The following is an 11,616-nucleotide window of genomic DNA, read 5'->3' on the forward strand; positions in this document are numbered from 1 at the left end:
GGCTGTTGGAGGTGACGAGGAGGCGGACAGCGTCCTCTGGTGGAAGCTCTTAAATGACAAACTGCCAAGGCCCTGGAACTGAGAAGAAGAAGAGAGGATGAAGCGACAGAAACCAGCTGCAACCTGTCACACAAACAGCTCAGGTACCTTTGACTGCAAACAGCTGTCAGCCTCAGTCCAGGTCTGTCTGCTCACATCTGCTTTCTGAATCCTGGCAAGACGTAGGCGGCACAGCCGATGGTAAACGGTGAGTTTTATTTCATTTTGAAGCCGTTCTTTTCCCTGCTTCCCGCATGTTATCTGTGTGCTTCAGCTCGCTTTATAACAACATCTGTCTTCCTATGTACTGCCTCTCCTCCTCCTCTACCCGGCCAGTAGGAGACGCTAAAAATAAATGAACTGAAGAACACTGCAGCCACATGTGTTCCTTCTGTGAAGGTGCATGCACACCTGCTGCTTCACCCAATACATCTGCACTACACCACTGATCCACACGAGGGAGCCTGTTGTGTTCTTTTATATTAGTGTTACTCTCCACACACGAACAGTTACATCAGTTATCTAACTATTTATTCATACTCAGGCACTTCTTCTTTGGTTTGTACAGTTTGATTACTATGGAAGACACCACTCCTTTATTTGGCTGGAAGAGTGGCTGTTTTTTGTGCGTATTAATATAACAAACATAACACACATATCAACAAGGTTCTTAAAAGCAACATGAAATAAAAATAACATCAAGTTTTTACATCGGTTTGGAGCTCTGCAGAAAACACACTCACATTAATGTGCGGTTGGACTGAAGGCAGGAAATAAAACATTTCTAAAAATCATCCCTTTCTTCCACCGTACCTGAGCTGCTGAGCCGACTCTCAGTGCGTATTAAAGGTCCTTCACCCCTCCATGGAACCCCTCCTGAGGCGCTCTCTACCAGTCTTATTTAAAGATGTTAACAGTCTGCACAAACAAGATTTTATAAAAAAAAATTCAACTGTGAAGCTATGATTTGCTCACATATGACACATTATTCAGGAAAAGTGGCTGATCTGAAGGCTCTGGTTGAGCTTCTGAAAACGCAGGTTAAAAAATAATAGTTCATTTTTTTGTCCAAAATTCTGGCACCTGGAGAAATGTGGTGCTTACAGTTTATTAATTTCACTAGTTTCCTACATCTGCAGGTTTCCATCCCTCCAGCTCCACTCATCCTCCAACTCTTTGCCTGCATTGGCAGTTAGGGTGGACTGTGATGGTGCTGAGAGGTGGAGCCTTCTGCAGGGACTCAGGATCCTGTGGGTGACGGCCCGGACGCTCCGTCCATGGTTATATATGTGTATATATCTAAAGATTTAAGCAGGAAGGGAGCGAGCTGGTGGAACAAGTGTGATGCTCTGCACCTGGCGTTACTATGAGAGAGGTGGCTCTAATGTCGAGCAGAATGAAGGTTTTATACAGAGGCAGAACGAAGAAACATCTGAACTGAGAGGAAAAAGGCACTATTACAAGTCCGTCTGCTGCCTCAGAGGACAGGGAAGCAGGTGGAGCGCTGATCACAGCCTGCCTCACTGCACACTGTCTCTGTAAAGTAAGGAACTCCCGAGGCCTTCGGGTCCTGGATGGACCTTCACATCACTACAGACCCGATGGTCACCAGCTTTGCACCGTCAGAGCCTTCATTTCAGCAGCTCAGTGATGAGGGTACTTGCAACGATTCCTGCAGCGAGGATGAGCAGCATGACCAGCAGCGCCAGGCCGCGCCGCAGAACCAGCTGAGTCACCGACAGGACGTCTCCCACCGTGGTGCTTCTGGCCTGACCTGGGGCAGGCGGCTCCTCGGCGCGCTCACAGCTGGCCTCTGCCTGGTTGTGATTGGAGTCTGGAGATCGGAAAGAGGACAGTGAGCGCACAGAGATGCTGCAGCACAGAGGAGGACCCGGTTCAGCTGCTCACCTGTGTTTTCCATCCTGAACACGTCTTTCTCTTCTTTCGTCTGGACTCCTGCTCTCACCATTGCCTGGCCGGAGGACAAAAGGTGAGATGTTAATACAATCTTCATCATTAAGTGGGTAGATCAGTCTAAGCATGCAGATACACACCTCCTCAGCTGCCTTTTTCCAATCCAGCTTGCACACAAATGTGATGAAGAAGATGGCCTGCATCAACACACAAACAGAGAGTCCCGCCCACATTCCTGTGACAGAGGTCAAAGAAGTGTGTTTCAGGTTTAAGTGACAATCACAGGAAGAATAATACTGTGTTTGCACAAACAAGATTCTGTAAAAAACATAAATTCAGCACAAGCAGGAAGCCATGACAAAAACGTAGTGTGTAACTGAGCTGCTAACTGGCATCTGAAACAAAGAACAGACTAACACCTGGTCTGTAGAGGCTGCAAAAATGCAAGTAGTTAAGTATCTATAGCATGTGTGGAACTCCCATGTTTTTGTCCGAGGCTGTTAACTGTTTAATATAGTCATATTCAACATTTCAACATTCAGCAGTTTAAATCAAGGCAGCTGTTTTTTGAAGACGATTTGCCACTGCCCCGCTCAGCGGAAATGACTATGACCTGGATGAATGAGAGCATCCACAGATACACTGAGGAAAATAACACCCTGCTATTTTGCAAGTTCTCCCACTTCGAAATCATGGAGGGGTCTGAAATTTTCATCGTGGGTGCATGTCCCCTGTGAGAGACATAATCTAACAAGAAAAATCCAGAAATCACAATGTATGATTTTTTAACAATTTATTTGTATGATACAGCTGCAAATAAGTATTTGAACACCTGAGAAAAATCAATGTTAATATTTGGTACAGTAGACTTTTACGCAATTACAGAGGTCAAACGTTTCCTGTAGTTTTTCACCAGGTTTGCCTCCACACAGCTCTTCTCTAGATCAGTCAGGGTTCTGGGCTGTCGCTGAGAAACACGGAATTTGAGCTTTGAGAATACATTTTCTATTGGGTTTAGGTCTGGAGACTGGCTAGGCCACGCCAGAACCTAGATATGCTTCTTACAGAGCCACTCCTTGGGTTTCCTGGCTGTGTGTTTCGGGTCATTGTCATGTTGGAAGACCCAGCCTCGACCCACCTTTTGGTTGTTCCCCAAAATCTAGCAATACATGGCCCCGTTCATCCTCTCCTTAATACAGTGCAGTCGCCCTGTCCCATGTGCAGAAAAACACCCCCAAAGCATGATGCTACCACCCCCATGCTTCACAGTAGGGATGGTGTTCTTGGGATGGTACTCATCATTCTTCTTCCTCCAAACACGGTTAGTGGAATTATGACCAAAATGTTCTATTTTGGTCTCATCTGACCACAGGACTTTCTCCCATGACTCCTCTGGATCATCCAAACGGTCATTGGCAAACTTAAGACGGGCCTGGACATGTGCTGGTTTAAGCAGGGGTACCTTCCGTGCCATGCATGATTTCAAACCATGACGTCTTGCATTACCAACAGTAACCTTGGAAACGGTGGTCCCAGCTCTTTTCAGGTCATTGACCAGCTCCTCCCGTGTAATTCTGGGCTGTTTCCTCACCTTTCTTAGGTTCAACGAGACCCCACGAGGTGAGATCTTGCATGGAGCCCCAGTCCGAGGGAGATTGACAGTCATGTTTAGCTTCTTCCATTTTCTGATTGTTCCTACAGTGGACCTTTCTTTACTAAGCTGCTTGGCAATGTCCCCGTAGCCCTTTCCAGCCTTGTGGAGGTGTACAATTTTGTCTCTGGTGTCTTTGGACAGCTCTTTGGTCTTGGCCATGTTAGTAGTTGCAGTCTTACTGATTGTATGGGGTGGACAGGTGTCTTCATGCAGCTAAGGACCTCAAACAGGTGCATCTGATTTAGGATAATAAATGGAGTGGAGGTGGACTGTTTAAAGGTGGACTAACAGGTCTTTGAGGGTCAGAATTCTAGCTGATAGACAGGTGTTCAAATACTTATTTGCAGCTGTATCATACAAATAAAATCATACATTGTGATTTCTGGATTTTTCTTTTTAGATTATGTCTCTCACAGTGGACATGCACCTACGATGAATATTTCATCGTAGGTGATTCAATATTATAATCAATATTACTCTCCTTCATTAAACTGCAACTGTTTTTTTGTTGCTACAGGGGGATCACACTCCTCAGCCTCCCTGGGAAAGTCTACGCCAGGGTACTGGAGAGGAGAATTAGGCCTATAGTCGAACCTCGGATTAAGGAGGAGCAATGTGGTTTTCGTCCTGGCCGCGGAACGCTGAACCAGCTCTATACCCTCCGCAGGGTGCTGGAGGGTTCATGGGAGTTCGCCCAACCAGTCGACATGTGTTTTGTGGACTTGGAGAAGGCGTTCGACCGTGTCCCTCGCGGCATTTTGTGGGAGGTGCTCTGGGAGTATGGGGTCCGTGGCCCTCTGCTGAGGGCTGTTAGGTCCCTGTATGGCCGGAGCAGGAGTTTGGTTCGCATTGCCGGCAGTAAGTCAGACCTGTTCCCAGTGCATGTTGGACTCCGGCAGGGCTGCCCTTTGTCACCGGTTCTGTTCATAATTTTTATGGACAGAATTTCTAGGCGCAGCGAGGGACCGGAGGGGATCTGGTTCGGAAACCACAGGATTTCATCTCTGCTTTTTGCAGATGATGTTGTCCTGTTGGCTTCATCGAGCCGGGACCTCCAGTGTGCACTGGGACGGTTTGCAGCCGAGTGTGAAGCGGCTGGGATGAGAATCAGCACCTCCAAGTCTGAGGCCATGGTTCTCGACCGGAAAAAGGTAGTTTGTCCTCTCTGGGTGGGAGGAGAGCTCCTGCCCCAAGTGGAGGAGTTTGTGTATCTCGGGGTCTCGTTCACGAGTGAGGGAAAAATGGAGCGGGAGATTGACAGACGGATCGGTGCAGCTTCCGCAGTAATGCGGTCGCTGTACCAGTCTGTTGTGGTGAAGAAGGAGCTGAGCCGGAAGGCGAAGCTCTCGATTTACCGGTCAATCTATGTTCCTACCCTCACCTATGGTCATGAGCTTTGGGTAGTGACCGAAAGAATGAGATCGAATACAGGCGGCCGAAATGAGTTTCCTTCGAAGGGTGGCTGGGCGCTCCCTTAGAGATAGGGTGAGAAGCTCAGTCACCCGAGAGGAGATCGGAGTAGCGCCGCTGCTCCTCCACATCGAGAGGAGCCAGCTGAGGTGGCTCGGGCATCTGGTTCGGATGCCTCCTGGACGCCTCCCTGGGGAGGTGTTCCGGGCATGTCCCACTGGGAGGAGGCCCCGGGGAAGACCCAGGACGCGGTGGAGAGACTATGTCTCTCGGCTGGCCTGGGAACGCCTCGGGATTCCCCCAGAGGAGCTGGAGGAAGTGTCTGGTGAGAGGGAAGTCTGGGTGTGCGCGACCCGGCCCCGGATAACCGGTGGAAGATGGATGGATGGATGGATGTTTTTTTGTAAAAACCATATAAAATAAAAATCATCTGATCATCTTGATATTAAATATATGGCAAATACGACCCCAGATGAACAACACCAGTTAACTTTTTTCACTGTGTCATTGTTTATATGACAAACATGGAGGTACAAAGTGTCCCCTCGTACAGCTTTCATAGGATTTAATTTAGTGAGCTGCAGCAGGTGCTGCTGATCATCAGCAGGTGTACAGAGCTCTATAGAAGCAGACAGTTTGACAGTTTGCTGCTCTGCAGCGTTCAGGTGTGTGTGTTAACAACGTGTCAAGATCACACTTCACAGGAGTGGACGTCCCAGCTGAGTGAGTCCAAGATCAGACCGTACACTGATCAGAGCTACATCCCGGAGCCTACAGGCCTCACTGAGCATGCTCAGTGTTAATGTGACTGACAGCACAGTTAGAAGAAGACTGAACACCATGTCAAGTGAAAAACACAGCACTAACAAAAACACTTCATAGCCACCGTCAGGAACAAATGAGCCCTCACTGACTTATACTATGACAGAAGTAAACCAGCAGCTGCTTGGTGTTCAGAGGGTTAATGCATTGTAAGAAGCTGCAGTATTTCTTACCCACGATGCCCATGTGTGCTGCAAACATCAGGGACACGCCGATGGGGAAGCCGATGAAGTAATATCCCACCAGGTTGCACAGAGCGCCCACCATCTGTTTTCCTGCTCCTCTGAGGATGCCTCCAGCCACGGCCTGAGACACACACACACTCATTAATGATCAAACATCACCGTTTATATATTATTAATATTATATATATATTATCTGAGGGTCTTCATGTGAAATGCTGGGATGGGTTCTTACTGCAACAGCGTCAGACAGATGCATGACTCCAAATATAATCATCACCTCAGACACCCTCTGCAAAATGTCTCTGAGGACACAAAGAGGAGATTCAAGCTGGAACCTCGAGGCTTCTCTTCATCAGCCAATCAATGATACAAGACAATAAAGGAGTGACTGTGTAGTGAGTGTTTGATGCATGGCACAGCTGACTGATGCAACAACATGTGTACTCACTGCTCTGAAGTGAATATGTATCCGATCACATTTCTGGAGATGGACAGACCCGCTCCGACGAAACAGGCAATTATGACTGCAGAACAAGAAGAAGAAGAAGAAGAATTCTATTGGAGGAGACTGAATTGACCTGCTGACATCAGCAACCCTGCAGTCCAGCTGTTTGGGTACAGCTGGTTAAGGCTAAGAGGCTAAGAGAGGCTAACTCTGACAGCTTAGCCAGGAGTAACCTGCTACTAAATCACACGTGATGTGTTCTTACATGCACAGACGATGGGAACTTTACACGACAGCTTGGCCTCCTCGATTTTTCCTGCACCCAGAGCGTTCCCAACCCGAACGCTGGCCGCAGCAGAGAATCCCAGAGGGAACTGCAAGGAGAAGCAGTGAGTAAAGAACTGGTTTATAGAGACTGTAAAAAAATCTAAGTAAGTTCAATATCTATAATATGGGCGGGGACGGATGATGAGTTAATGGGCCCCTGGGTCCAGACAGGAAAAAAGCCTCTACTTCACCCCACCAAGACAACCAGGGGTTAACAATACTACCTTTGGTAGATGATTTAGATCCTATTAGGACATTTGCTGTAAGCATATCACAGGTTATTGATTGATAACCAGTGTTATTTGGCTGCAGAGCCCCATTTGGGGGTCTCATCCACAGACACACACCCTGTGTGCACTTAGAAAGATGTTGCATATACATGTAATTCACATTTGTATAAAGTCCAGTGTATTTTTCTGTCATCTTTGTACGATTCGTGTTTTTCTGAGTGTGTTATTCTGCACACAGACATGTGTGAGGTGAACAATGAGGCCACACTAACTGAAAATAAGACAGTTAGGACAGAGTGGCGTTACCATGTACGCTATCACAGCCAGCTGGTACGTTATGGACTGAGCTCCCAGCTCGGCTTCGCTGATCACACCAGCCAGGAATCCTGCTATTTCAAACATCCACCACTCCAGACAAAGCATGAGCATGCTGGGGATGGCCAGCTTGACGAAGGGTCCCCACTCCTGCAGACAGTCCAGCGACCAGCCTGTGGGTCAGAGCGGATGGGCGATGATATGATATAATGAGACTCAGTCACTGGAAAAGGGTTTAAAAGTTCACAGAAACAAGCATTCCACAGGCACAGACTGGAACGACATCTGTCAAACATTACACCGCCTGGTGTTCAGTGGGCAAATATTGATGACAAAGTTCCTCAGTGAATGAATGCAACACAAAGTATAGAAAAATAAGAACCTGACCTCCCCATGTGGCTTTATGCAGACCCTTCAGGCAGATGTAAATGTATAAGATGACAACCAGCACGTACTGTGTGATGGCATTGGCAGCCGCAGATCCTCTACACAATACAGACAAAGGGTTTTGGATTGCATCAAGTCAATTATTTAACATCTCTGTTGTTATATTACACTTAATAATTCAGCCTCACAATGATGAATCACATTATAATAATAATGTATTGATTACATGGCTGCATAGATAACAGATTTATCTGCAGTGTGTGAATTGACTATGGAATGTTCTCTGGATGCAGAGCACTTCAGTGACGCTAACTCGCCTGCTAATGCAAACACAGCATCTAACTTACGGTATCCAAACACTGGAGCTAATATGGCTGCAAATCAATGCAGCGCAGCTACACTGAGGCTAGCTAGCTAAGATTAGCTTGTTTGCGCGACTACTCCCATAAAACTGATAAAAACTAGCTAACAATCCATAAACCATCTTGGGGGAAAATGTAATTTGAGGTACTTTTAGTTTTTAGTTAGGTCCATCTTACATCCAATAACATGGAGGAGGCGGGGCTTTACGACCTATAGTGCAGCCAGCCACCACCGGGGGGCGATCCAGATGTTTGGACCTCACTTTTGGGGGGGGGGCTCATGGCGTCCATCTTTACACAGCCAAAGGTAAATATTTACCAAATATTATTTATCAACTAATTTCCTGGAAAAAAAACAGTAATTGATGTTTTACACTAATTCACCGCTAACAAAATACCATCTGATACGACCATGATAGTCGGCTAACTTTACAACTAACAACTTTTACCAATAAGTGATATAAATGCAAACAACTGCCTTCTGCTAGCCAGCTAGCTGCAAACTTAGCTCTGCATAGCTACATTATGGTCAGCTGTGAACAATAAGGAATCTTGCTCAGACTGTATTTTGCTCATGATAACATCAGTAACATGAGCTGCAAGCCAAGCTAGCTGAACATTAGCTACACAACATATAGGATGGACAAACCCCAAAACTGTGACAGTGCAGTGCAGGATGCTAACAGCAGGTGTCGCTATAACACAGGCGTTAATCCACTTTAATCTAGTAAAACATGACAAACATGTCAATTTAGTTGATGAGTAATACTTACGCAACGCCCATTTCCAGAGGGAACAGGAACACGTAGTTGATTACTGCATTCAGGATATTTCCAATGGCTCCGGTTATGACTTGAGGCCATATAATTCCCTGTGAACGGCAGATTTCATCATTGATTTTAATGACTTTGCTCAGCGCGCATCTGTAACGTTCATATCGACAAACTGTACCTGATTCTGAAGATACCGCCCCTGCAGCTGGTACATAAAAGCAGCCTGAAGAAGGACAACACCAAGTCAGCGTGAAGCAACAGCACCGACACAGCTATCAGTCCTTTAATGGAACTTTCACTTTCACAGCTGAGGCTGATCAGAATGGCAGAATATTCAATTAATTAGTAATTAATAAAGACTCCTGGACTCACCGGCAGGGCAGGCATGAAGATGTTCACATACAGCTGGGAGAGCCTTCATGCAAGAACACAGACAGAAATAAGTGGAAGTGTCGGTCTGTAACACGGCTGTACAAAAAATTAAACATTTCTCATTATGTGTGTTTATATTTAACCGAAAAGCCAAAACAGATCATTCACATATGAAGTATTTAACTTACAGACGCTTGAAACGCAAAGATATTCACACAATAACACTTTGAGGAGCATTTTAGCCTCTTTAAGCTTCATGTTTACTTGTTATGAGCGACAAAAAAAACAAAACATTATTAGCTCGATTAAGTTTTGGGTCGCAAACATTGTTGAAAACATAAAATAAACTCAGTCTACAAAGACAGACACACTGCTGGAGCTCTGTGCTGGGCTAAAAACAAACACTTCCTCTCATGTTGGACTGAGGGCAGGCTAGATACTAAACTGATTCACAAGGGTATACAGGCTGCCACTAGCTGCTTAGCATGCTAATGTCAGCACTATCATTAATAAGGATAATTAAAGGCCATTTTAAGTGTTTTAAACCAGTGATTTAAAAATTGATTCTTAGTTTTTGTATTGATTGATTTTTTGTTGATGGTGCGCCTCAAATCCCTGGGATTTAAATAACCTGCACCTAAGTGTTTCATTTAAATAAATCACTTTCAGAATAAAATATAGGACTTTCAAAATAAGAGCTGGTATATATTCATCCATCACTGGAAAAGAGGCTGCAGGTGGGCCTGACCTGGCGACCTCTGGACTCTGTCTGACAGCCAGCAGCAGGGGCTCTGTGTTGATGAGGACGGCCCAGCAGGGGAAACAGGCCAGCAGCAGGATCAGAACCCCCCTCTGGAGGATCACGCCGACACGCTTCAGGTTACCGCTCCCATACGTCTGTGTGAAACAGGCGGGCGGACACAATAAATAAAAAACAATAGAAGAAGACGAACCTGACACCAACAGAGACACCAGGAGCAGCTGAGAGCCGCAGTCAGACAAACACAGAGAGAGAGAGAGATCTGCTGCTGCCTACCTGAGATATGAGGGTATCACAGGTCAACGATAAACCGGTGCCAATGGAAATACCGGTGACGTTCACCACCTGAAACACATGACTGAAATAACACACCACAGAACAGGCAGAAGCTCAGCAGGCGTCACACACCCTGACGGGTCTTCTGCTCACCGATATGGACAACGCCACCCCGGCCAGTTCCGTTTTCCCGAGGTGGCCGCAGAACACGGTGCTGACGAAGCTGATCATGAAGACCATCAGCTGGGAGACGACCTGGGAAGACAGAATAAAAAGTGCTTAAAAAGCTTCCTCCTAACAAGGAGACAGCATGTGAGGAAGAGAGATGTCAAAATCTCAGCACAATCCCATTTACTGGCTTTATCCAGCTCTAATAATGATAATCCACAGAGATTAAGCTCCATACTGACCAAATCAAGAGGACGCTGTTTTCATCTGTGACAATATAAAATGAACAGAAACACTTTTCAGCTTCTCCTGTCATACAGTGCCTGCATCAGAGCATAGATCCAGATATTATTTTAACAAATAAAATAAATTCTCAAATCAAAACTGATATTGTATCTCCTACAGAACAGCAGGCCAGCTGTGCCTGGTCTCAGTACTTGATGATTTGGACCTGTTGTGATGTGAAATGTCCCTTTATCATGTAACAGCGCCTCACCACCGGTCCCGCTAGTTTGAAGAGCTGCCTCAGCTCGTCCCGGTACCGCTGCGGAACAACCTCCCGCACTCTCTTCAGGCAGGACCCCCAGCCTTCCTCTGAGCCCCGCACGCACCCAGAGGCCTCCGCCGCCTTCCCTCCCTCCTTCACGCCCTCCGTGTAGTCCACCGGGGCTTTGCTTGAACCGTCCATACTGACAGACAGACCGACTCTTCTGCAGGTCCCGGTAACCGGTGGTGGACTGTGCGGTGCGGCAGCAGTGAGTCCAACAGGGGACAGGAGCGAGTCTGATAACCAGAGGAGGGGTCAGACACGTGGTGTGGGCGAGGGAGGTGTCACCAAACACCACCCACACCTCGTGGGTCCAGCCCCAGGATGTGTCGGGTTTTAATGCTGCATTCAAGTGCACGGTGTGACCTTCAGGGTACCGCGCTGTAGTGCAAGAAATGAATATTTAAATAACAAGACATAAATGATAAACAATGATACTTAAAATTATTATAACATATTTCTTTTTGAATTTACCCATGGGGATGAGTTAAGTATGTATAATATAATATAATGCACATTCATTCAAGATTAAGTTTTACTTTATTAATCCCTGTATATAATATAATCCCGATATTTTTCTCACAAACACTGCAAACACCTCATTCCATCTGTGGTCTGACAGCTTAAACA

At 46.3% G+C, this 11,616-nt stretch overlaps 1 protein-coding gene across 4 annotated transcripts; it reads right to left on the reverse strand.

Moving 5' to 3' along the window:
* Positions 1-5: 5 nt before the first annotated feature.
* On the reverse strand, positions 6-11,221 carry LOC114432212 (multidrug and toxin extrusion protein 1-like). 4 transcript variants are annotated; one of them, XR_003670237.1, is made up of 19 exons: positions 10,936-11,221; positions 10,425-10,526; positions 10,272-10,340; positions 9,984-10,132; positions 9,236-9,278; positions 9,042-9,086; positions 8,864-8,961; positions 7,729-7,826; positions 7,333-7,514; positions 6,735-6,843; positions 6,473-6,548; positions 6,257-6,326; positions 6,013-6,145; positions 2,094-2,188; positions 1,948-2,011; positions 1,704-1,873; positions 853-957; positions 148-211; positions 6-78 (listed from the first exon to the last, which is right to left on the reverse strand). XR_003670237.1 is itself a non-coding variant. In XM_028400096.1 (17 exons), the coding sequence occupies exons 1-17, from the start codon at positions 11,125-11,127 to the stop codon at positions 937-939; spliced, it is 1,716 nt and encodes a 571-aa protein (XP_028255897.1). In that variant the 5' UTR covers positions 11,128-11,221; the 3' UTR covers positions 549-936. The 4 variants fall into 4 exon arrangements, 2 of the variants coding, with proteins under 2 accessions (XP_028255897.1, XP_028255889.1); XR_003670235.1 differs by having other exon boundaries at positions 8-78; positions 853-1,873; XM_028400096.1 differs by lacking the exons at positions 6-78; positions 148-211 and having other exon boundaries at positions 549-957.
* Positions 11,222-11,616: the final 395 nt, after the last annotated feature.

This window comes from Parambassis ranga, chromosome 1 (genome assembly GCF_900634625.1).
Source record: "Parambassis ranga chromosome 1, fParRan2.1, whole genome shotgun sequence".
NCBI classification, from domain to species: Eukaryota; Metazoa; Chordata; class Actinopteri; family Ambassidae; genus Parambassis; species Parambassis ranga.